The following is a 27,302-nucleotide window of genomic DNA, read 5'->3' as shown; positions in this document are numbered from 1 at the left end:
CCTCCAGGTCGACCACCCTGTTTGCTACTTGCGTGAGATCAGACTGGATGGTGGATAGGCTCGCCTGTAGGGAATCATGGATTCTTTTTTCCATATTAGACAAATCTTGTTGAATGTCTTGGCGGCAAGGAATCAGGGAGAGGCGTAGAGATGGCGGGATCAGGAACAGGGGCGCCAAATAGAGTATGAAAGGCTGCAGCTTGTGTAGTCGCGGGTTTAGCTTTTGACGCGTTACCAGAGCGGCGCCGTCTTGTCATTTGTCTAAGCGGAAAGAGCAGAGTCCAGAACGGTGCCCCGAGGAAGGAAACATTTAGGACATATCCCAATCTGAAGTAGAACCCGTTATCCCCTCTGCGTGGTTTGGCCTTGTTATAGCATAATATACATCAGGCGAGCTCCTGCAAGCGCTGGGGTCTGCAGCATGGTATCGTATAGAACACGGTGATTCATGTTCCGTTGTTGGTGCTCACATAGCCCCGGTGGGGAGGCCGCACCGGCGTCCGCGGTTATCAGGAGATTGGTTACCACGGGGCCGCAAGGGCTGCAGGTCAGGTAATGTGCCTCAATTAGGCTTTTCAAATAAATCGCGGCTCGGCTATAGGAGAGTCAAGGCGGCAAGCGGTAGGCAGGAGGCCGCAGCGGTCAGTTGGTGGACAGAGGACGCCCAGGTCCCAGCACGGCTGAAACCTACAAGACCTAGCGAGAGGTCACGAGTTCCCGTGTGGCCGCCTCCCGATCCCGGGACTGTGGGGGCCAGCGGGAGAACTCCAGGCCAGGAGTCTAGGAGGGTATCCCGAAGCCAGCTAATCCACTGGCGTGGGGCACCAGGTTCTCCACCGCCCGCGGCGTATCAGAGCGGCACTACCGTCCGGAGGCCTCACTCGTTCTGCCTTGATGAGCCGCAATAGCGCAGAGGGGTTCCGGAGGTGAGGAAGGGGCACAGAGAGGGGAGCGCAGGCACACGAGCCTATAGAGGAAGGGGGGGTAGCCCCCTCTCGTCCGGGGGTAGCGTCAAAATCCAGTCCCCGGCTCCTGCCAGGCGAGAGGGCCGCAACCTGCAGAGTCGGCATATGCCTCCTCCCGATTCCGCGGATCCCTCCCGCCGATGTCCGAGCGCGGGGATATGAGGACTGGGGTATGCGTGCCGGGGAACGGGGAGCCTCCGGGAAGGCAAGGGAGGGCAGTCACAGGGGCACAGGTCGGGTCCAAGGCAGGCCCGAGAGGGCACCTCTTACCTCCCCGCCGTCGGCTTCCGTCCCGGTTCACTAGGCACCCGCCGCGGATATCCAGGCCGCCAGGTGCCGTGATGTCCAGGCCGCCATGAGCCTCGGCGCCGATGAAGAGGACGCCGGGTCAGGTGTCGCGCGTCTCCGTCTCCCTGCACACCCAGAGTCCCAGCAAGATGGCGGCCGCTCCCGCCACGGACCCCGCCGCCCGGATCCCCAGAGGCCGACAGCGCCAGGCGTCCACAGAGGCAACCAGCGTGCGGCGGGTGAGCAGCAAGCCCCGCTCAGGTATCCAAGGACGCCGGGGAGGGTATCAGCACGGCTCCCGTAGCACAGGTCGGGACCCGCGCCCACTCTAGGTCCCGGCTTCAGTCTGGGGGGAGGGCCGCAACCCGCAGGAGCGCTGAAAAGCACTCCCCGATTCCGCGGGATCCCCCCTGGACACTCCAAGCCGGCTTGTATACAGTAAGGGAGAAGAGTAGGAGCGGGTAGGTGAGTTTAAACACTCTAAAACGGGGTTTTAGTAAGGTGTTCTGCAGGAGCTCTCAGGCTGCACTTCTTTCCCTTTCAGTAGCCTAGCCACGCCCCCCATAACATAACATTTTGATGTATATTATGCTTATACTCATGGCTGAGTTTTAGAAGAGGCAGCTGCCTTTGATGTGAAGGGACTTGTGTGTTCAGTGCCAGATATGAGCCACACTTTCCTATTCATATTCCTTGTTTCTCTAGAGGTATTTTTACAGTTAGCCCTCTTGGATACGTTTCTACTATTGGAGCACCAAGATTTGAGTCCATGATAAGAGAACGTAATTATGCAGCCACCTCATGAAGACATCAGATGGGCTCAAGGGTGCAGTGTGGCGTCTTACGTTGTCTCATTACTGATAACCTAATAGAGGCAGTTCTCCCCTTGTTAGATGATGATTGAGCGATCTGGTCCATTGAAAGTCTGTCTTCAGCTTGCCTTTGTTGTCAGCCGTCAGAGCTGAAACACCATTATACTCCAGTAGATTATCCTGCCAGGCCACTAGCTGTTATTATGGAGGTTAGCTCTGATCACTTGCAGTAAAGACATAAGAGCACCAATGACTTATTGAGAATGTCTCCAAACGGTGTATAAAGAGCCTGGTTGTGGATTTTACATGTCTCTTCTATTTCCTTTTCCTATGATTTTTGTACCACAAGAAGAAAACGTGAATGATGTCAGGTGCTTGTGTCCCGTTTATAGCTGTGTATACAGTACACCATTCTATGGGTCATATTCTCTGGACCCACTCATTAATGCTGATGGAGAAATAATCCTTCTGAATTGGTTGGGGTAGCAAGAAAACTAAATTTCCCTTTTATATTAAAAAGTGCTTGTTTAATATGTTCAGTAGTGGGCACATTTACTAAGCTGCTTTCCTTACTATATGTTTACTTGTGAGAGCTGCTTGTCCCATGGGCCTCGTGTTCCCAGATGACATATGTAATTCCTACTATCAGCATTAAACCTTGGCGGATCCTAAGGTTTTCTGCATTCCCCCTCTGTTCCACAGTGCAAAATTATTTCATTAAAAATGTATGGATTAATGAAGGCCATGGCTAATGTCCCAGATGCTGCCTGGGATTGCAGAGCAATAATGGCCGAAGCCTCTAGCTGCAAGGAAAGAATCTGACATTAACTGCACACGCGGGAGCAGTTCAGCTCTTCGGTCAGGCAGGTTCAATTAGTACTTAAATCATCCCTTCTTTCAGCAAAGCCCATGGGGGCAGTGCATGGAGACTTGTTTACCAGGGAGTTCTTCATAATGGAAGCTCCTCATCCTCATGGTCTCAGAACAAAAGCTGAACTTTATTTCGTTCCGGTTATGTAAAAAGGGCAGCCTCACTTTCTCTTATACTTTCCTTTAAAGAACGTGCTCACCATTGGAAGATACTTGCACTGAAGATGATAAAAGGTAACCTAACCACCCATGACAATTGCAAACAGATCTGAGCATGCAGGCTGCTGCTGGTCCCACACCGTTGATATGGATGTCTATAGCAGCAAATTGGCCTGGTATGGTTACATATGTTGTCCCAGATTGATCAGCATGTCCAAGGCTCCTGTCGTCAGATAACCACTGTTAGCCCATGTGTTCCGGATGGGACTGGCCAGCAAGTCAACCAAATTCTGACGGCTGAATCGGCGCAACTTGGCCAATTGGAAATGATGCTGGTGCTTGGGCACTCAGTCTGCGTAGGGCAAAGATACTTTAGATCAGTGTTTCTCAATACCAGTCCAGATTTCCAGCTCCAGTCCAACTGATTGCACAAGTGACTTACGCTGCTTGGCTGGGCCAGTAACCATCCTACCATTTTCCACAGATAGAAATCTTCTTAGTGTGAGGTGTTGGGGGGTGCGCGAGGATTGGAGCTAAGAAAAACTTTGTTAGACCATAATTATCATCTGTTCATTACACACATCAATCCAATATGCCGAATGTCCAATTCAGTGCGCTCCATCTGTGTCTGCTCTAGACAGGCAGCAGCGCCGAGAGTGTGTGTGCGTGTGTCAGGAAGGGGGGGGATACTCTTTACCAGTCTTAAGCCTGTTGGACGGGTCGGAGGGTGCCGGGTCCCGCTGCCCACCCTCCCCTCCCAGACGCTCTCCCCAGCCCAGCATACGCTGCTCAATGCTATGTGCTGAGCTGGGCAGAGAGGCAGCCTGTCCTCTCTCTCCCTGCATGGGTGGGGGAGCGAGAGATTGCATCCCGCCCCCTCCTCCCCCCGCCGCCCTGGACACCGTGGCTGCACTGAGCATATCATTATTATTTTTTTAGTGGCGGGGATATGACCACGCCTTATCCATTTGGCCACGCTCCCCCCTTGTACAAGGGCCATCCGGAACTGTCTGCGCCCCTGTATACAGGAACCCAATAATGTGCTCTTTATATTGGTCTGGCTATATGTATCCGATGAACAAGCTCTGCCTACTTACGTCACATGACTTTGAAGTGATTTATTATAATTTATATAGCGCTTTTCTCCAATAGAACTGTACAGTTGTCATGGACGTCACACAGTGGTTAAGATTTGCATAAAATACAGAAACCATGACTATATTACAAAAGTGAGGCAGACATGGGATCCCCCAGGATTTGGAAGTAAAGACAAATAAGCAAGTAACTTTGTAACTGGGACAAACCATGTTACAATACAAGGAGAGCAAATTAATCTATATTTCTCTATCGTCCTAGTGGATGCTGGGGTTCCTGAAAGGACCATGGGGAATAGCGGCTCCGCAGGAGACAGGGCACAAAAAGTAAAGCTTTACGATCAGGTGGTGTGTACTGGCTCCTCCCCCTATGACCCTCCTCCAAGCCTCAGTTAGATTTTTGTGCCCGGCCGAGAAGGGTGCAATCTAGGTGGCTCTCCTAAAGAGCTGCTTAGAAAAGTTTAGCTTAGGTTTTTTATTTTACAGTGAGTCCTGCTGGCAACAGGATCACTGCAACGAGGGACTTAGGGGAGAAGAAGTGAACTCACCTGCGTGCAGGATGGATTGGCTTCTTGGCTACTGGACATTAGCTCCAGAGGGACGATCACAGGTACAGCCTGGATGGTCACCGGAGCCTCGCCGCCGGCCCCCTTGCAGATGCTGAAACGAGAAGAGGTCCAGAATCGGCGGCAGAAGACTCCTCAGTCTTCTTAAGGTAGCGCACAGCACTGCAGCTGTGCGCCATTTTCCTCTCAGCACACTTCACACGGCAGTCACTGAGGGTGCAGGGCGCTGGGAGGGGGGCGTCCTGGGAGGCAAATGAAAACCTTTTTTGGCTAAAAATACCTCACATATAGCCTCCGGGGGCTATATGGAGATATTTAACCCCTGCCAGAATCCACTAAAGAGCGGGAGACGAGCCCGCCGAAAAAGGGGCGGGGCCTATCTCCTCAGCACACAGCGCCATTTTCCTCACACAGCTCCGCTGGTCAGGAAGGCTCCCAGGCTCTCCCCTGCACTGCACTACAGAAACAGGGTAAAACAAGAGAGGGGGGGCAAAATTGTGGCAAAACTATATTATTAAAGCAGCTATACAGGGAGCACTTATTATAAGGCTATCCCTGTCATATATAGCGCTTTTGGTGTGTGCTGGCAAACTCTCCCTCTGTCTCCCCAAAGGGCTAGTGGGGTCCTGTCTTCGTTAAGAGCATTCCCTGTGTGTCTGCTGTGTGTCGGTACGTGTGTGTCGACATGTATGAGGACGATATTGGTGTGGAGGCGGAGCAATTGCCAAATATGGGGATGTCACCTCCTAGGGGGTCGACACCAGAATGGATGCCTTTATTTATGGAATTACGGGATAGTGTCAATACGCTAAAGCAGTCGTTTGACGACATGAGACGGCCGGACAATCAATTAGTGCCTGTCCAGGCGCCTCAAACACCGTCAGGGGCTGTAAAACGCCCTTTGCCTCAGTCGGTCGACACAGACCCAGACACAGGCACTGATTCCAGTGGCGACGGTGACGAATCAACCGTATTTTCCAGTAGGGCCACACGTTATATGATTTTGGCAATGAAGGAGGCGTTACATATTGCTGATACTACAGGTACCACAAAACAGGGTATCATGTGGGGTGTGAAAAAACTACCTATAGTTTTTCCTGAATCAGATGAATTAAATGAGGTGTGTGATGAAGCGTGGGTTGCCCCCGATAAAAAAAATGCTAATTTCAAAGAAGTTATTGGCTTTATACCCTTTCCCGCCAGAGGTTAGGGCGCGCTGGGAAACACCTCCTAGGGTGGACAAGGCGCTCACACGCTTATCAAAACAAGTGGCGTTACCCTCTCCTGAGACGGCCGCACTTAAAGATCCAGCAGATAGGAGGATGGAAAATATCCAAAAAAGTATATACACACATACAGGTGTTATACTACGACCAGCTATAGCGACAGCCTGGATGTGCAGTGCTGGGGTAGCTTGGTCAGAGTCCCTGATTGAAAATATTGATACCCTGGATAGGGACAATGTTTTACTGTCTTTAGAGCAAATAAAGGATGCATTTCTTTATATGCGTGATGCACAGAGGGATATCTGCACACTGGCATCACGGGTAAGTGCTATGTCCATTTCGGCCAGAAGAAGTTTATGGACGTGACAGTGGTCAGGCGATGTGGACTCAAAACGGCATATGGAAGTTTTGCCGTATAAAGGGGAGGAGTTATTTGGTGTCGGTCTATCGGATTTGGTGGCCACGGCTACAGCCGGGAAATCCACCTTTTTACCTCAAGTCACTCCCCAACAGAAAAAGACACCGACTTTTCAACCGCAGCCCTTTCGTTCCTTTAAAAACAAGAGAGCAAAGGGATATTCATATCTGCCACGAGGCAGAGGAAGGGGGAAGAGACAGCAACAGGCAGCTCCTTCCCAGGAACAGAAGCCCTCCCCCGCTTCTACAAAAGCCTCAGCATGACGCTGGGGCTTCTCAAGCGGACTCGGGAGCGGTGGGGGGTCGTCTCAAGAATTTCAGCGCGCAGTGGGCTCACTCGCAGGTAGATCCCTGGATCCTGCAGATAATATCTCAGGGGTACAGGTTGGAACTAGAGACGGATCCACCTCGCCGTTTCCTGAAGTCTGCTTTACCAACGTCCCCCTCCGACAGGGTGACGGTCTTGGAAGCCATTCACAAGCTGTACTCTCAGCAGGTGACAGTCAAGGTACCCCTTTTACAACAAGGAAAGGGGTATTATTCCACTCTATTTGTGGTACCGAAGCCGGATGGCTCGGTAAGACCTATTCTAAATCTGAAATCCTTGAACCTGTACATAAAGAAGTTCAAGTTCAAGATGGAGTCACTCAGAGCAGTGATAGCGAACCTGGAAGAAGGGGACTTTATGGTATCCTTGGACATCAAGGATGCGTATCTCCACGTTCCAATTTACCCCTCACACCAGGGGTACCTCAGGTTCGTCGTACAGAACTGTCACTATCAGTTTCAGACGCTGCCGTTCGGATTGTCCACGGCACCTCTGGTCTTTACCAAGGTAATGGCCGAGATGATGATTCTTCTTCGAAGAAAAGGCGTATTAATTATCCCATACTTGGACGATCTCCTAATAAGTGCAAGGTCCAGAGAACAGCTAGAGATGGGATTAGCACTGTCTCAAGAAGTGCTAAAACAGCACGGGTGGATTCTGAATATTCCAAAATCCCAGTTAATTCCGACAACACGTCTGCTGTTCCTAGGGATGATTCTGGACACGGTTCAGAAAAAGGTTTTTCTCCCGGAGGAAAAAGCCAAGGAGTTATCCGAGCTTGTCAGGAACCTCCTAAAACCAGGAAAGGTGTCTGTACATCAATGCACAAGAGTCCTGGGAAAAATGGTGGCTTCTTACGAAGCAATTCCATTCGGCAGATTCCACGCAAGAATTTTCCAGAGGGATCTGTTGGACAAATGGTCAGGGTCGCATCTTCAGATGCACCAGCGGATAACCCTGTCTCCAAGGACAAGGGTATCTCTTCTGTGGTGGTTGCAGAGTGCTCATCTATTGGAGGGCCGCAGATTCGGCATACAGGATTGGATCCTGGTGACCACGGACGCCAGCCTGAGAGGCTGGGGAGCAGTCACACAAGGAAGAAACTTCCAGGGCGTGTGGTCGAGCCTGGAAACGTCTCTTCACATAAACATTCTGGAACTAAGAGCAATCTACAATGCTCTAAGCCAGGCAGAACCTCTGCTTCAAGGAAAACCGGTGTTGATCCAGTCGGACAACATCACGGCAGTCGCCCATGTGAACAGACAGGGCGGCACAAGAAGCAGGAGTGCAATGGCAGAAGCTGCAAGGATTCTTCGCTGGGCAGAGAATCATGTGATAGCACTGTCAGCAGTGTTCATCCCGGGAGTGGACAACTGGGAAGCAGACTTCCTCAGCAGACACGACCTTCACCCGGGAGAGTGGGGACTTCATCCAGAAGTTTTCCACATGCTGGTAACCCGTTGGGAAAGACCAATGGTGGACATGATGGCGTCTCGCCTCAACAAAAAACTGGACAGGTATTGCGCCAGGTCAAGAGATCCGCAGGCAATAGCTGTGGACGCGCTGGTAACGCCTTGGGTGTACCAGTCGGTGTATGTGTTTCCTCCTCTGCCTCTCATACCAAAAGTATTGAGAATTATACGGCAAAGAGGCGTAAGAACGATACTAGTGGTTCCGGATTGGCCAAGAAGGACTTGGTACCCGGAACTTCAAGAGATGATCACGGAAGATCCGTGGCCTCTACCTCTGAGAAGGGACTTGCTTCAGCAGGGTCCCTGTCTGTTTCAAGACTTACCGCGGCTGCGTTTGACGGCATGGCGGTTGAACGCCGGATCCTAAAGGAAAAAGGCATGCCGGAAGAAGTCATTCCTACTTTGATTAAAGCAAGGAAGGAAGTAACCGCGCAACATTATCACCGCATTTGGCGAAAATATGTTGCGTGGTGCGAGGATCGGAGTGCTCCGACGGAGGAATTTCAACTGGGTCGATTCCTACATTTCCTGCAATCAGGATTGTCTATGGGTCTCAAATTGGGATCTATTAAGGTTCAAATTTCGGCCCTGTCGATTTTCTTCCAAAAAGAATTGGCTTCAGTTCCTGAAGTCCAGACTTTTGTTAAGGGAGTGCTGCATATACAGCCCCCTGTGGTGCCTCCAGTGGCACCGTGGGATCTCAATGTTGTTTTGGACTTTCTCAAATCTCATTGGTTTGAACCACTAAAAACTGTGGATTTGAAATATCTCACATGGAAAGTGACCATGCTACTAGCCCTGGCTTCGGCCAGGAGAGTGTCAGAACTGGCAGCTTTATCTTACAAAAGCCCATATCTGATTTTCCATTCGGACAGGGCAGAACTGCGGACTCGTCCGCATTTTCTCCCTAAGGTGGTGTCAGCATTTCATCTGAACCAACCTATTGTAGTGCCTGCGGCTACAAGCGACTTGGAGGACTCCAAGTTGTTGGACGTTGTCAGAGCTTTAAAAATATACATTTCAAGGACAGCTGGAGTCAGGAAATCTGACTCGCTGTTTATACTATATGCTCCCAACAAGTTGGGCGCTCCTGCGTCTAAGCAGACTATTGCTCGCTGGATTTGTAGTACGATTCAGCTTGCACATTCTGTGGCAGGCCTGCCACAGCCAAAATCGGTAAAAGCCCACTCCACAAGGAAGGTGGGTTCTTCTTGGGCGGCTGCCCGAGGGGTCTCGGCATTACAACTCTGCCGAGCGGCTACGTGGTCGGGGGAGAACACGTTTGTAAAATTCTACAAATTTGATACCCTGGCTAAGGAGGACCTGGAGTTCTCTCATTCGGTGCTGCAGAGTCATCCGCACTCTCCCGCCCGTTTGGGAGCTTTGGTATAATCCCCATGGTCCTTTCAGGAACCCCAGCATCCACTAGGACGATAGAGAAAATAAGAATTTACTTACCGATAATTCTATTTCTCGGAGTCCGTAGTGGATGCTGGGCGCCCATCCCAAGTGCGGATTATCTGCATTACTTGTACATAGTTACAAAAATCGGGTTATTATTGTTGTGAGCCATCTTTTCAGAGGCTCCGCTGTTATCATACTGTTAACTGGGTTTAGATCACAGGTTGTACGGTGTGATTGGTGTGGCTGGTATGAGTCTTACCCGGGATTCAAGATCCTTCCTTATTGTGTACGCTCGTCCGGGCACAGTACCTAACTGAGGCTTGGAGGAGGGTCATAGGGGGAGGAGCCAGTACACACCACCTGATCGTAAAGCTTTACTTTTTGTGCCCTGTCTCCTGCGGAGCCGCTATTCCCCATGGTCCTTTCAGGAACCCCAGCATCCACTACGGACTCCGAGAAATAGAATTATCGGTAAGTAAATTCTTATTTTTTTCTGTGCTGGGCAGTGGCGTATCTATAATGGGTGTACGGTGCACACAGGACCCTGAGTCCATTAGTCCCACTCTGCAAACCTTGCACCCATTTTTTTCAATACTCACCTCTCCGGAGTCACCCAGCAGCAGCTGCACTGCACATATCCCTGGCAGTGACCATTTTCCCGCTGTTTTGCACATTAAGGAAATCTCCAAGAAAATGTCCACCACGGCATTCCGCAGGATTTCTGCCCATGCACAATAGTCTGTGCCCCCTAGTGCTCAGAGGCTGCACACAGGCCCACTCCTCTGTTAATATACCCCTGGTGCAGGGTAAATAGAAATATTGGCTGCTTTTGCATGTAGCCCATAAATATTATACAATTTTATTTTTACACTGCAATTTAGATTTCAGTTTGGCCCCACCCCACCCAAATATTCATCTCTCTGCAGATGTAACATCTGCCCCACCTGCAGTGCAATTTGATTTTGCCAGTGACAGGCAGTGAGATAAATGCCTGGGGAGGCACTGGCTAGTACCAGAGACAGATTTACACACAAATACAGTACTGTAAATGAACCAGGGGGTATATTTGGGCATTATACACAGGTGCAGCAGTATGTACTGCTGTAAATTTGGTGAGGTTTGAGGTGTGCGGACAAGGTAGGCTGGGGAGGCAGTGCCTCACCTGTCATACACCAGTATACTCCAGAGTTATGACTATAAAAATGAATAGAATAATACGAAGAAGATATTTATAATATATTCTTTGTATTTTTCATATCATGTTTATAGTCAAAACTCTGGAGTATACTGGAGTATGACAGGAGAGGCAGTGCCTTACCTGACCGCACGTCACTGGGTTTTGCCCAGGTTACAGTTACTTGCGTTTTCTTTTTGCTTTACTTCCAAATCAGAACCCGGCACATAGTTTACTAGGTACGTAGTGTTCGTGTTTTGGCGCAGCTACGTCGCAAAGTCCATGGCACGCTAAATGGGGCTATTTGGCACAGATAGACTAATTTATCATTTATTTCTCTGACGTCCTAGTGGATGCTGGGAACTCCGTAAGGACCATGGGGAATAGACGGGCTCCGCAGGAGACTGGGCACTCTAAAGAAAAGATTAGGTACTATCTGGTGTGCACTGGCTCCTCCCTCTATGCCCCTCCTCCAGACCTCAGTTAGAATCTGTGCCCGGCAATAGCTGGGTGCTCCTAGTGGGCTCTCCTGAGCTTACTAGTAAAGAAAGTATTTATTAGGTTTTTTATTTTCAGTGAGATTCTGCTGGCAACAGACTCACTGCTACGTGGGACTAAGGGGAAAGAAGCAAACCTACCTGCTTGCAGCTAGTTTGTGCTTCTTAGGCTACTGGACACCATTAGCTCCAGAGGGTTCGAACACAGGCACCTGTCCTCGATCGTCCGTTCCCGGAGCTGCGCCGCCGTCCCCCTTGCAGAGCCAGAAGAACAGAAGCTTGAAGACGACGAAATCGGCGGCTGAAGACTCCTGTCTTCATTAAGGTAGCGCACAGCACCGCAGCTGTGCGCCATTGCTCCCAGCACACTTACACACTCTGGTCACTGTAGGGTGCAGGGCGCTGGGGGGGGGGGGGGCGCCCTGGGCTGCAATTGAAGTACCTTTGGCATAAAAACATACATATATACAGTCTAGCACTGTATATATGTAAAAAACCCCGCCATTTTTTTACATGGAAAGCGGGACAGAAGCCCGCCACTGAGGGGGCGGGGCCTTCTTCCTCAGCACACCAGCGCCATTTTCCCTTCACAGCTCCGCTGGAAGCAGCTCCCCAGGCTCTCCCCTGCAGTATCCAGGTACAAGACGGGTTAAAAAGAGAGGGGGGGGGGCACATAAATTTAGGCGCAAAACAATACAAAAAAAGCAGCTATTGGGTAAATCACTTATTAGCAGTGAAAATCCCTGTGTTATATAGCGCTGTGGTGTGTGCTGGCATACTCTCTCTCTGTCTCCCCAAAGGACTTTGTGGGGTCCTGTCCTCAGTCTGAGCATTCCCTGTGTGTGTGCGGTGTGTCGGTACGGCTGTGTCGACATGTTTGATGAGGAAGGTTACGTGGAGGCGGAGCAAGGGCAGATAAGTGTGGTATCGCCCCCGTCGGGGCCGACACCTGATTGGATGGATATGTGGAAGGTCTTAAATGACAATGTAAACTCCTTACATAAAAGGTTTGATGACGCTGCAGCCTTGGGACAGCCGGGGTCTCAACCCGCACCTGCCCAGGCGACTCAGAAACCGTCAGGGGCTCATAAACGCCCTCTATCTCAGATGGTTGACACAGATGCCGACACGGAGTCCGACTCCAGTATCGACGATGATGAGGCACATTTACAGTCTAAAATGACCAAGGCCATCCGATACATGATTATTGCAATGAAAGATGTATTACATATTTCTGAGAGTAACCCGGTTAATACCAAGAGGGTTTATATGTTTGGGGAGAAAAAGCAGCCAGTGACTTTTCCCCTATCTGATGAATTAAATGAATTGTGTGAAGAAGCGTGGAGTTCCCCTGATAAGAAATTAGTGATTTCTAAGAGGTTACTGATGGCGTACCCTTTCCCGCCAACGGACAGGTTACGTTGGGAAACATCCCCTAGGGTGGACAAGGCACTGACACGCTTATCTAAAAAGGTGGCCCTGCCGTCTCAGGATACGGCCGCCCTAAAGGAGCCTGCGGATAGAAAGCAGGAAGCTATTCTGAAGTCAGTGTATACACACTCTGGTACTCTACTGAGACCTGCTATTGCTTCAGCCTGGATGTGTAGTGCTGTAGCAGCGTGGACAGATACTCTGTTAGACGACATAGATTCCCTCGACAGAGATACTGTTTTGCTAACCCTGGGCCATATCAAAGACGTCGTCTTATATATGCGGGATGCTCAGAGGGACATTTGCCTGCTGGGCTCTAGAATTAATGCTATGTCCATTTCTGCCAGGAGGGTCTTATGGACTCGGCAATGGACAGGAGATGCTGATTCTAAAAAACACATGGAGGTTTTGCCTTATAAGGGTGAGGAATTGTTTGGGGACGGTCTGTCGGACCTCGTGTCTTCAGCGACAGCTGGAAAGTCGACTTTCTTGCCTCAGGTTTCCTCACAGCCTAAGAAAGCACCGTATTATCAAATGCAGTCCTTTCGTTCTCAGAAAGGCAAGAGAGTCAGGGGCGCATCCTTTCTTGCCAGAGGCAAGGGTAGAGGTAAGAAGCTGCACCATGCAGCCAGTTCCCAGGAACAAAAGTCCTCCCCTGCTTCCACTAAGTCCACCGCATGACGTTGGGGCTCCACAGGCGGAGCCAGGTGCGGTGGGGGCGCGTCTCCGAAACTTCAGCAGCCAGTGCGTTCGCTCACAGGTGGATCTCTGGGCTATACAAATTGTATCTCAGGGATACAAGCTAGAATTCGAAGCGACCCCTTCCCCCCGCCGTTACCTTAAATCAGCCTTGCCAGCTTCCCCCATGGAAAGGGAGGTAGTGCTGGCGGCAATTCACAAGCTGTACCTCCAGCAAGTGATTGTCAGGTCCCCCTCCTTCAACAGGGAAGGGGTTACTATTCCACAATGTTTGTGGTACCGAAACCGGATGGTTCGGTGAGACCCATTCTGAATTTAAAATCCTTTAACACTAATATAAAGAAATTAAAGTTCAAAATGGAATCGCTCAGAGCGGTTATTGCAAGCCTGGAAGAGGGGGATTTTATGGTGTCGCTGGACATCAAAGATGCTTACTTGCAAGTCCCCATTTATCCACCTCACCAGGAGTACCTCAGATTTGTGGTACAGGACTGTCATTACCAATTCCAGACGTTGCCGTTTGGCCTGTCCACGGCACCGAGAATATTTACCAAGGTAATGGCCGAAATGATGATACTCCTTCGGCAGAAGGGGGTTATAATTATCCCGTACTTGGACGATCTCCTCATAAAGGCGAGGTCCAGGGAGCAGTTGTTGATCAGCATAGCACTCTCTCAGGAAGTGTTGCAACAGCACGGCTGGATTCTGAATGTTCCAAAGTCGCAGCTGATTCCTACGACGCGTCTGCTTTTCCTGGGTATGATTCTGGACAGAACAGAAGAAGGTGTTTCTCCCGGTGGAGAAGGCCCAGGAATTAGCATCTCTGGTCAGGGACCTCCTGAAACCAAAACAGGTATCGGTGCATCACTGCACGCGAGTCCTGGGAAAGATGGTGGCTTCATATGAAGCCATAACCTTCGGCAGGTTACAGGCGAGGATCTTTCAGTGGGATCTGTTGGACAAGTGGTCCGGATCGCATCTTCAGATGCATCGGCTGATCACCCTGTCCCCAAGGGCCAGGGTGTCACTTCTGTGGTGGCTGCAGAGTGCTCACCTTCTCGAGGGCCGCAGGTTCGGCATACAGGACTGGGTCCTGGTGACCACGGATGCAAGCCTCCGAGGGTGGGAGGCAGTCACTCAGGGAAGAAACCTCCAAGGGCTGTGGTCAAGTCTGGAGACTTCTCTACACATAAATATACTGGAACTAAGGGCCATTTACAACGCCCTGAGTCAAGCAGAGCCCCTGCTTCGATACCGACCAGTGCTGATTCAGTCAGACAACATCACGGCGGTCGCCCATGTAAACCGCCAGGGCGGCACAAGAAGCAGGATGGCAATGGCGGAAGCCACAAAGATTCTTCGATGGGCGGAGAATCACGTGCAAGCACTGTCAGCAGTGTTCATTCCGGGAGTGGACAACTGGGAAGCAGACTTCCTCAGCAGACACGACCTCCACCCGGGAGAGTGGGGACTTCATCAAGAAGTCTTCCAACTGATTGCAAACCGATGGGAACTGCCACAGGTGGACATGATGGCGTCCCGCCTCAACAAAAAGCTAAAAAGATATTGCGCCAGGTCAAGGGACCCACAGGCGGTAGCTGTGGACGCCCTAGTGACACCGTGGGTGTACCAGTCGGTATATGTGTTTCCTCCTCTTCCTCTCATAACAAAAGTACTGAGAATAGTAAGAAAGAGAGGAATAAGAACAATACTCATTGTTCCGGACTGGCCAAGAAGGACTTGGTACCCGGAACTACAAGAAATGCGCTCAGAGGACCCATGGCCTCTGCCTCTCAGACAGGACCTGCTGCAACAAGGGCCCTGTCTGTTCCAAGACTTACCGCGGCTGCGTTTGACGGCATGGCGGTTGAACGCCGGATCCTAGCAGAAAAAGGCATTCCGGATGAAGTTATTCCTACGCTGATAAAGGCTAGGAAAGACGTGACAGCAAAACATTATCACCGTATATGGCGGAAGTCTGTTGCTTGGTGTGAGGCCAGGAAGGCCCCTACAGAGGAATTCCAACTGTGTCGTTTCCTGCACTTCCTACAGTCAGTGGTGACTATGGGCCTAAAATTGGGGTCCATAAAGGTCCAGATTTCGTCCCTATCCATTTTCTTTCAAAAAGAACTGGCTTCACTGCCTGAGGTTCAAACATTTGTTAAGGGAGTGCTGCATATTCAGCCCCCTTTTGTGCCACCAGTTGTGCCCTGGGATCTTAACGTGGTGTTGGATTTCCTGAAATCCCACTGGTTTGAGCCACTTAAGACCGTGGAACTAAAGTATCTCACGTGGAAAGTGGTCATGCTGTTGGCCTTAGCATCGGCTAGGCGTGTGTCGGAATTGGCGGCTTTGTCATGTAAAAGCCCATATCTGATCTTCCATATGGACAGGGCAGAATTGAGGACTCGTCCCCAATTTCTCCCAAAGGTGGTGTCATCGTTTCATTTGAACCAACCTATTGTGGTGCCTGCGGCTACTCGGGACTTGGAGGACTCCAAGTTGCTGGACGTAGTCAGGGCTTTGAAAATATATGTTTCCAGAACGGCTGGAGTCAGGAAGACTGACTCGCTGTTTATCTTGCATGCACCCAACAAGCTGGGTGCTCCTGCTTCAAAGCAAACTATTGCTCGCTGGATCTGTAGCACGATTCAGCAGGCTCATTCTGCGGCTGGATTGCCGCATCCAAAATCGATGAAGGCCCATTCCACAAGGAAGGTGGGCTCTTCTTGGGCGTCTGCCCAAGGGGTCTCGGCTTTACAACTTTGCCGAGCAGCTACTTGGTCGGGTTCAAACACATTTGCAAAGTTCTACAAGTTTGATACCCTGGCTGAGGAGGACCTTGTGTTTGCTCATTCGGTGCTGCAGAGTCATCCGCACTCTCCCGCCCGTTTGGGAGCTTTGGTATAATCCCCATGGTCCTTACCGAGTTCCCAGCATCCACTAGGACGTCAGAGAAAATAAGAATTTACTAACCGGTAATTCTATTTCTCGTAGTCCGTAGTGGATGCTGGGCGCCCGTCCCAAGTGCGGATTTTCTGCAATAAGTGTATATAGTTATTGCTTAACTAAGGGTTATTGTTATGAGCCATCCGTTGAGTGAGGCTCAGTTGTTGTTCATACTGTTAACTGGGTAAGGTTATCACAAGTTGTACAGTGTGATTGGTGTGGCTGGTATGGGTCTTACCCTGGATTCAAAATTTCCTTTCCTTGTAATGTCAGCTCTTCCGGGCACAGTTTCCCTAACTGAGGTCTGGAGGAGGGGCATAGAGGGAGGAGCCAGTGCACACTAGATAGTACCTAATCTTTTCTTTAGAGTGCCCAGTCTCCTGCGGAGCCCGTCTATTCCCCATGGTCCTTACGGAGTTCCCAGCATCCACTACGGACTACGAGAAATAGAATTACCGGTGAGTAAATTCTTATTTTAAGACTGGTGTAATTGTGAGATACTGTACAAACCTGTATCTTTTTCTTTACCCCCCCCCCCCCCCTCCTCTCCCCCTGTGAAATGCTGCAGTGTGTTGCTTTTGATTCTTCTTCCCAGGAATTTAGCCAGAAAATAAAAGATGAGGCAGCAAAGCATTCATCATCAGACGACCCGTCGGCGGTCTTTTGGCAATCCGCCTTTTAACAGTAATCAAACCACCTCAGTGTCCAGCCAGCCAATACTTTGCAGAGTAATAAAAACAGATTTTTTATTTTATTTTTTCAGTCCGTGTCTGGTTTGTTAAACTAACATCTGATCATACAGTCACATTTGGGAAAGTCTGTCTTCAGTATTCGCTCATTATTAGGATACATTTGAAATGTCTGCTGTCAGCCATTTTCTGTGGAACAGTTTATTATGACAAGATCAGTTAATATGGTGTGTGTATCAGAATGTGTAACTTATTGTACATGTTCACTTTACAACTTGGTGTAACTGGGGCTGTATTTGCCAATCAAATACACTGCTTAACCTCAGATGCTGCAGCGCCTCTCATTATCATTTGCTAGAAAATGCAAATCCTAGAATACTTTAAAACATTATATTCTGAATAAATGTAGTACAGTAACTGACATCTATATTGAGAGCAAATTGGATCTGGTTGTATTGATATGCAAAAGACCACGAGTACCCCAGACTAATAAGTCATTTACTTACAGAGTTCTTTCGTTGGAGCACTCTTTCTAGGTGGTCACTGTCCTATTACATTCATGTACAAAAACTGTGGTTCAGACAAATTGGTTAAATCCGTGAGGGGGCGAGAGCAACAAGTTAATCCTATTAAAGAGATAGATGAGGAGGGCGCCATCTGTAAATAGCCCCAACAAATAAATTAGGTACCACCAAATATTAAATGATTAGACCCACACTGAATTTGTAGCTCCCCTTCCCCCAATATCATATTCTGTTTAAAGATATATATTTCAGAGTTCCGACCCTTCTGTCATGGTTGTGTGGGGTGGCATTCCATCAGCAAGAAAGAGGGCCAGACATACACAGATGAAGGGAAGAAAGTATTAGAACTGTCCGTGGCCACAGGCAGTAAGGTGGTTGTTCTTGGGGGGAATGTGCCAGCCACCAGGGTTCTTGAATAGGAATACATACGTATTACCAGTGGCTGGGATCCCGGCCACCAGTATGCCGGCAGCAGGGCAAGCACTAGAAAAGCCCCTTGCAGGCTCGCTACAGGTTATATTCTCCCTAAATGGGTGTCATGGACACCTATAGAGGGAGAAAAGCCTGTGGCGCCTGTATTCCGGTGGCGGCATTTCACTGCCTGTCAGTTTCCCGGCGTCTGCATTGTGACCGCCGGGAACCTGACAGGCGGTCTCGTGATTGCCTCCCCTTGAAAATACCTCATGTTTTTTATTCATCCTCACATCAGGTGGCATGCTACGTCAGAAGTTCTACAGCACAGAGGGGGTTATTCCGACCTGATCGCACGCTAGCTATTTTTTGCAGCGCTGTGATCAGGTAAAAACTCAGCAAAACTGCGCATGCATATGCACCACAATGCACAGGCGCGTCGTATGGGTACAAAGCGGATCGGTGCCGGGCGATGGATTTAATGAAGAATCCATTCGCACAGCCGATCGCAAGTAGATTGACAGGAAGAGGGCGTTTGTGGGTGTCAACTGACCGTTTGCAGGGAGTGATTAGAAAAACGCAGACGTGTCCAAGCGTTTGCAGGGCGGGTGTCTGACATCAATTCCGGGACCGGACAAGCTGAAGTGATCGCAGTGGCTGAGTAAGTTCAGACCTACTCAGAAACTGCACAAACTGTTTTTGTAGCGCTCGGCTGCACAAGCATTTGCACACTTGCAAAGTGAAAATACACTCCCCCATAGGCGGTGACTATCTGATCGCAGTGCTGCAAAAAATAGCTAGCGATCAACTCGGAATGACCCCCAGAGTCTGGTGCGGTTTCTAGCCTTCCAACATGGTAGAAATTCAGGACAGTCAATGTATTAAATAATGTTTCTCTAATAAAATTAGGTTGTTCTGTACTGATGAATTTTCCAGGCCATATGAAAAATACAGTAATAACACTTTTACACTGCAAGTGTATATATAAATACCAGTGCTACAGGTTGAGCATCTGATCCAGGCACACTTCACATTGGGTAGTGCTGAATTACAGGTTTTTTTATAAAGTTATACTTATTTGCAGAAAAAAATATTTTTTTTTCCTCCTGAGTTTTCATGTTTCATGAATTAAATAGATTCCATTGTCATTGTGTGTAAGGGGGCACCGATTGCAAATAACCCCACACGTATCGGTCATGAGATTCTGCATGAAGAAAATGTTATGAATATTCATGGCGATCGGGTAAATGGTCTTTTTGAGCGGTGGAGACGTATAAATAGCAGGTGTTTGTCTCTAAAGTCCACCCTGTTCCTTACTAAGCAGAACTGGCCAGAACACAAGGCTCTTACTCTCACCTGGAGATCCTCCGCCTCATGCGAGGAAGGGATAAAACAGAAAGCCGTTTCCGTTTGCAAAGTTCCTTGCTTTGTAATGTGGCTGCTGTGGCCTTTTGTCACAGGAATGGGGCTTTTAAGACTGTAATTGATGCCTGCTGTAAAGACCTGACCACCATTGTTTGCCTCTTCTACGTTATTGTAACACAAGTCTATAATTCCAGCTAAGGGGATGTAACGAACTGGCTATCAGATAGGTACAGATGTATTTTATAGTGCTCTGCATGTTGACAGAACCAATTATGTCCCGTAGACACATAACGAGAGCTGCCTATTGCTAAAAACTCATTCTCTGGTATTGTTTCTTCTTGTTTTATTTTCCATCATCCTTCCTCCCCTCACTGGTCGACACAAGGCGGGAATAAAGCTACATTTATCTCTACTGTTGCCAGCCTGTGTCTGCAGGTCCTGCATGCATGCATTCATCCGCCTCCATTCCCTGCCCTCATTCTGTTACGCTTCTCTTCTTATCCGTTCTCCTGTTATCCTGCATAGACCTTGTTGCAGATGGGGTTACATGTCTGGTAAGTGCCAAATCAGACAGATGTCCTTGTTTGAAGAATTTACCCGTGAATCTTGCTTATGTTGTTTTTAATTAATGAAAAATATTAAATAAAAGACCCAGAAAATTATGGCATAACATATACTCTGCTTCTGAGCGTTCTCCATGGGGACGGTACATGCACAGCTGAAATATTGTTTCGGCTTTCAGCTTTGGAACCCAGACCCACTTCCCAGGATATCCTATTCGCCGCAATGAATTCATCGGTGTGAGGAAGTACAGCTTGTATGATGCTCTTACCGCCAACTCGTGGATTTCTGATCACAGCCCCAAAGGGGTGCAAGCAAAAATGTGCGAGTCTGGCATTAGAATGGGATACAAGTTTGGGGGGTGCTGCATTGGCATCTTGCACCCTTCGTGTGGAATAGGATTCTCCCCTGTGAATGTCCCAACCCATTGCCTGACCAGAAAAGCTGAGTGGGTACTTGCAGAGCAGATAGACTAGGTTCACCGGGGACACCTCACGGCAGAATGGGCTCTGGACGTAGTTGCACCACTGCAACGAGCAATCTGTTCCTGTAGGATCCAGACACCCGGGTCCATGAAGTCTGCGTCTGATGATGCAGACACTGGACCCGTCACACCTTCAAAATGGGTGCGACATGCCCACGTTTTGAGGAACGGTGCTGCCTCTGCTCCGCCCCCCAAATGAGCATGCTGCTGCTAACAAGGGGCTGCGAGCGACATCGCAAGACCATTTCTGCACATGTACAACCCCCCAAACATTTTACATGTATGCAAACCAATGGGTTTGGGTGCAAATATGAATTAGACTCTCTATGTGGACACTTTAACTAAATAGACAGATGCTGATTAATTGATGCTGTTCAGTGCAACTAATGCACATAGATATTGCTAAGAGAGTCCTACTGACTATGGGCCTGATTCAGAAGTATATGTAAACCAGTGCATGCGCAGATCAGTGGAGGCAGCAACGGTCGCAGTATCCATAGGCTGCAGCATGATTGACCTGCTGCGTCCGGGGGCGGTGAGGGCGAGCGTTTTACAAAACAGCGTGTTGGCCCCATTTGGTAGGCCCCGGGGTCTGTATCTTCGGATGCAGATTTCCTTGCCTCTGCTGCACAATCACTCAGTGTTACTCAGATGGCCGATGTTCAGGCAGATGATCCGATGCTGCATCTTCTGGTGCAGCAGCTTATCAGAGAAGCCAGCAGGAGGCGCCTATTTACACAAGACGCCTGCTGCGGCATTAGCATATTTTAGTACAACTGCTGCTTACAAAGGCACTGAGGCTGTGCTACTGCGTCCATTTTAGAACCGGGCCCTATCTGACCAGCAGCATGCCTGCAAAGTGATACAAAGTCAGGGGCAAGTCATGAATTATTGAGGCTAATGGGCCTATTTAAATACACACATGAGGAGCTTTGCATATTGTGCTCTGCGCACATAACCGCAATCATGGTAGCTTATTTTTAATCGCACCTCTACTGTATGTGCCGCTAGCAGAAATGAATGAGCGAGACATCCCACCAAGGCGGTTTCTAGCAGCGGAATGCATGTATTTGATTCGGCCCCTAACTGTTGCCACCTGTCATCTAAGCTGAGCAGCAGCCATTTCTAGAATGCAACTAATGGATCCACTAAGAATGAATGACCTCAGTGAGGCACGTCATGCTGTAGCTATATCGCAGGTTCCTGGTGTGTTGATCAGCTGCGTTCTCTTCCAGCGCTCACAGTGGCTGCCCTCACTCTGGATACTTGGCGAGATGTTCACAAGATCCCCTCCTCTCCACAGCTATCCCTCGCCTCCTCCTTCCCAGCCCAAACATTGTAGAAGATCAATACATATAAAAAAAATAAGTGAGTGAAATTGCTGCTTTAATAGCCAAGGGTCACATAAATGGCTCTTCCCAGCTATCAGCGCAATCATGTGCAATGAGACAAGACTATCCCGCTGCTACTCTTCTCATATTCATTTGTTAACATCTTGTTGTAAATCCTTTTTCTCCCCCTATTAAACCAGCTCATTGGAAAAATCAGCCGATCCATCTCTACCCACACTCTGTGCATTTAGGAAATCATCAAAGACTTAGGCGGAATGGGTGACTGTACATGAGAGAGGCAGTAATCAGTTCTCTTACTAAGGAATGAAAGTAGCAAGGAAGACGTATCAAATACATGTGACAGGGCTGACACCCCTCAGGAAATCGAGGAATCAGCTGTCTATTCTTATGATTAATAGACTAGAATGCGCACGGTATAATATATACAGTATTCTACTTGGAGTGTATTCCTGATTTATATATTACATTCTGATTTTCTTTAACGCCATTCGACAGATGTAAGAAGCAGAACATGAAAATGTAGCTGTGTTCCTCTGTCAGGTCATTGTAATTCCTGTACGCTAAAAAATAGACTGTAAGTTCTGTGGGTCAGGGAGACAGACATTTGGGAATTTATAGAGCTCGTAAAAGTAGCTCAGTGGTGTGCTGCACCAACTCTGAATCTGACGCTGGTTTGTTTATCTCAGAATCACTTACTAGCAGCAAATCACACTATCCCATAGGGCTGTAACACACGCGCCGAATTCTCCCGGATGGCAAAAAGCCGGACAAACTTTGTCCGGCTTTTTGCCATCCGGGAGAAACCGGCAAAGTCTCTCACACACAACGGCTTTGAGCGGAGCATTAGACACGGCTTGGAAAAAAACTGTTGTGTGTGAAAGCTCCCCTTCATACACACGGTTCACTGGCTGCAAAGACAGCCCGGAGCCGGATCTTCCAGTGGATAGTTCCGGCTGCAACCCGGCAGCTGGGCCGGGGCCGTGCAGTGTGTAAGGACACTACACCGCACACTGTTCATTACAATGCCGGCATGGGAAAAAGCCATCCGGCTTTTTCCCGGCCGGCCAAAGCTGGCTCGTGTGTTTTAGCCCTTAAGGTGTATATACACGGAGAGATTTTGACTGAGCGTTTCCGTTTCCCCTTGAACTGGCAGTAGGAGATTTTGTCTAGCTTTTCCAGCGATTTTGGCTATGGGCGATTTTGGATAACTCATTTAAGCAAGGGGATGCTTTTTCTTTTCCAGCGACCTAGCCAAAATTGACTTGCCTGCACAGTCTATTTTTAGCAGCGACAGCGACCTGGCGGGGATGCGCATCGTTAGCGCTGGCTGTGTACACACAGAGCGATATGCACTAACTTTCTGAGCGATTTTGACTATATAGTCAAAATTGCTCCGCTATATCGCTCCGTGTGTGTATGGCCTTTTAGTCCTAGTAGGTCTATTTACGGAGGTGCCTATTTATCATTCAGTATTTGCAAAATAAACAGGTGTTTTTAGGAGATACCCGCAAATAGTAAGTGTCACCCCAATGTACCATGAAGGGACCGCAGCAGATAATCGCCATGTCTGCTGCGGTTCCAACAGCAGCTATAAAGCATTCCAGGGTTTGGCCCCAGCCGCTGACGCCGCTGTAGCTTATGGGCTACATAACACATAGACTACACGTGCGCAGTAGCTCTGCGTGGGTCCCGATAGAAGAGGGAAGTGGCCGCGGATGCAATCGCTTAACTCCTAACACATTGCAGATACATCGAATAGCATCGAATAGCCGTGGGACAGTGGCAGATAAAAGGGACTGTCCCGCGAAAATCGGAACAGTTGGGAGGTATGGGTAGGGCTTCTGTCTACTATTATTATTCGTAGTATTATTATTATTAATAGGGCGTCACAAGGAGTCCATAGTGCCATACATTGATAAGAACATAAATATATATCGGATAACCATACAATGATAAAACAACAGAACGTGAATGTGAAGAGGGTAGGTCAGCGAGAGACTCACTTTGGTGCATATTTACTACTTCTTCTCCAGGAGAAGCCCGGAGAGTAGCTGCAGGTGGGTGGGGGTGGGCTAATTGTGTCATTAGGGGCCAAAATTACGTATTTGAATAGAAACGCATCACTAGGCCCCGCCCCTTTCTCGGGGACCTCCGGGTTCTCTTTATTTCCTCACACAGACATGGCCGGGATGCAGGACTACCCTAAAAATCGTGCGTCTCCCGCAGAATCCAGGAGAGTAGGCAAGTATCCTTTGGTTTGTAGACACAAGTCATGATGGGTTGCAATAACTGGGCGTGTGGACATACAGTCAGCTCAGATAAATGTTTCAGTTCCCTTAGAAAGGAAATGATGGGGGGTGTTTTAGGCTAGATAAACTTCACGTCACATGGGTGGTGATATTTATTATCTTTCCGTCTCCAACATTCTTTCCATTTTAAAGTCTGCTATCAGTCAGGTGCTGTATCACAAGATCTCTGTAGTGATTCATGAAATAGGGGTTTGTGACCCTAACGATGAAGTTTACAGTCTTTGATTCTCCAATATGGAGGCATTTAACAGGCTGCATGATATACAGCATTCCTAGAAGGAACTTCTACCTGTTACATGTTGTGTGATGAAATAGCACCATGTCACATCAAGAGACTTTATGGGCTGTTTACATGAGTTATGAGTGACACATCCAAAGTGGTAAAATTGAAAAATGTATTCTGAAGGTTATTTCCTCTTTATCCCATACAGCAGAATAGGCTGTGTATTTCATTGAGTAAATATAAGCACTTAGCCTTATTTCATATACTTTACCAACCCACATTTCCAGCTTTTAGCCTTCTTTTCTGAAGTGTTGTATAATGCCATAGTTTATTATGGGGCAGAAGTAGAGTAGTCCGCATATATGACCCTAAAAAAAGAAAATGATCCCAGAAACTGTGTGTTCCCGCTAATGCACATAGGGCCGAATTCAGACCTGATCGCTAGGGTACGTTTTTTTGCATCCCTGTGACCAGGTAGTCGCCGCCCACAGGGGGAGGGGGAAATCGCTGTGCAGGGGTGCGATCGCATGTGCAGGAGAGCTGCACAAACAGAAGTTTGTGGAGTCTCTGCACAGCCCAGGACTTACTCTTCCAGTGCGATGATCACGGTTGGCGTTGACGTCAGAATCGCTCCCTCCAAACGCCCGGTCCCTCCTGCGTTTCTCTGGACACTCCTTAAAAATGGTCAGTTGCCACCCACAAACGGCCTCTTCCTGTCAGTCATCTTGTGATCGCCTGGGCGATCGCTTTTCTCACACAATCCCGTCGCTGCAGACCGTCGCGCCTGCACATTGCGGTGCATGTGCAGTTCAGACCTGATCGCAGCCTGTGCGAAAACGCAGCCTAGCAATCACGTCTGAATTAGGCCCATAGGGTTATGCACATGGCTCTACATCAGCAGAATATGCATATGGTATATTACAGGTTGAGTATCCCTTATCCAAAATTCTTGGGACCAGAGGAATTTTGGATATCGGATTTTTCCGTATTTTGGAATAATTGCATACCATAATGAGATATTATGGTGATGGGACCTAAGTCTAAGCACAGAATACATTTATGTTTCATATACACCTTATACACACAGCCTGAAGGTCATTTTATCCAAGATTTTTTATAACTTTGTGCATTAAATAAAGTGTGTCTACATTCACACAATTCCTTTATGTTTCATATACACCTTATACACACAGCCTGAAGGTTATTTAATACAATATTTTTAATAACTTTGAGTATTAAATAAAGTTTGTGTACATTGAGCCATCAAAAAACAAAGGTTTTATTATCTCAGTCTCACTCAAAAAAGTCTGTATTTCGGAATATTCCGTATTTCGGAATATTTGGATATGGGATACTCAACCTGTACATGTATTTACACCTGCCCTATAGCAGGTACAAGAGGGAGTCCTCCTAAATGGCTTAAGTGCATGTTATCCAGGTCTGCATGAGCTGCAGTTGTATAAATGTACCCTGCCTAGTGCCTACATTAGAACTCTCCTTCTTTCCCCCATAATGTCTTCAGGGTTCGGTATGATTTACCCGCAGACAGAATGCCAGCTGTCAGTATACCATCAGCGGCGTCCCATCTGCCATAGATTCTATTACCACTCAGTTGATGGAGTGGACCCCCCAACCGAGTGGATATACCAGATGGCGGTCGGGATTTCATCTGTCGGTAATTCACCAGCTGTCAGAGTTCCGTCTGTCAGTCTCCTGAACGCCGGGATCCTGACAGCCGGCATTTTAACTGCATCCCACTCCAAGCATGGGAAGGGCACAAATGGCAATATTCAGGGCCATAACTACGTGTGTGCCAGGTGTGTGACGGCGCAACTGGCCGCATCCCCGTTCCATCGGCATTGTAATGAGTCAAACTGACTTATTACAAGCCGCCTGAGCTAGGAGAGGAGCAGCAGCTTCAGAGGGGGGGGGGGGGGGGGGGGAGCCGCAGCAGCGCACTGTAATTGGTGGTGGCGGCGGCGCCGCTGCAGCTGTCCCTCTCCTTCCACATAGGCTGGCCACCGCTGTGAATGCTAGGATGCGCTTCCCTCATCCCAGCATTCACAGCGGCGGCCGCCAGCCTATGTGGAAGAAGAGGGTCAGTTGCAGCGGCGCTGCCACCAATTACAGTGCGCTGCTGCGGCTCCCGAGTCCGCCTCCCTCCTCCTCCCCTGCCCGGAATCTGCCTGACTGCATGCGCCGAGGAGCCTGACTGCCTGAGCCAGCTGGGAGAGAGTAAGTAACGTATTTTTCGGACCATAAGACGCACTTTTCCTCCCCAAAAATGTGGGGGGAAAAGTATGTGCGTCTTATGGAGCGAATAAGACGTGTTTGCGGGTAGCACTGAGCGCCCGCATCTCAGAGCCCATCTCAGCAGCAGAGCCGGCATCATGTGACTCCCCCGCTCCCCCTCACCTCCTCCCTCCTCAGGAGTATACCGCGGGCAGCTGAGAGCCTGGATGCGGGGAACCACCGGTGCTGTCAGTATGTGTGTGTGTGAGTGTGTGTGTGTGTGTGTGTATCTATGTGTATGCTGGCTCTGATGTGTGTGTGTCTGTGTATGCTGTCTCTGACAGAAGGCTGCACTGTACAGAATCCTTGTAGGACTCTGAGAAATCACACAGAAATATCTCTTATAGGCCCTACACACTGGCCGATTTTTTGAAAGATATGAACGATCTCGTTCATAAATGAACGAGAACTCGTTCATATCTTTCAGTGTGGAGGCTCCAGCAATGAACGATGCGCGGCCCCGCGCTCGTTCATCGCTGGTCCCCCGTCGGCTGTGCATGCAGGCCAATATGGACGATCTCGTCCATTTTTGCCTGCACTTCAATGGAGCCGCGTGACGGGGGGAGTGAAGAAACTTCACTCCCCCCGTCACTGCCCCCCGCCGCCGGGTCGCTCGTCGGCCGTATCCGCCGTCGGGCAGCTCGGCGGCGGGTCGGCCAGTGTGTAGGGCCCCTTAGAGGTTGGTGAAAACTAGGGAGGCAGCGCAAGGATGATAAAGCAGAAATGGTTCAGAATATTTTT

At 49.0% G+C, this 27,302-nt stretch overlaps 1 protein-coding gene across 3 annotated transcripts in view; it reads left to right on the top strand.

The window, feature by feature from the left end:
• Window positions 1-27,302, top strand: part of MAD1L1 (mitotic arrest deficient 1 like 1) — a 1,517,492-nt gene that overhangs the window by 1,245,246 nt on the left and 244,944 nt on the right. The window contains exon 18 of one of the 3 annotated variants that reach the window (XM_063934608.1): window positions 19,726-19,997. The exons of the other annotated variants lie outside the window; for them this stretch is intronic. Within the exon in view, the coding sequence (XP_063790678.1) occupies window positions 19,726-19,965 (240 nt within the window). The 3' untranslated portion in view covers window positions 19,966-19,997. Of the gene's footprint in view, window positions 1-19,725; window positions 19,998-27,302 lie in introns of those variants that run through there. 3 annotated transcript variants of the gene reach the window in all.

This window comes from Pseudophryne corroboree, chromosome 7, assembly GCF_028390025.1.
Source record: "Pseudophryne corroboree isolate aPseCor3 chromosome 7, aPseCor3.hap2, whole genome shotgun sequence".
Lineage (NCBI taxonomy): Eukaryota > Metazoa > Chordata > Amphibia > Anura > Myobatrachidae > Pseudophryne > Pseudophryne corroboree.
The sequence above is the reverse complement of the archived record's forward strand: the minus strand, read 5'-3'. Positions and strand labels throughout refer to the sequence as shown.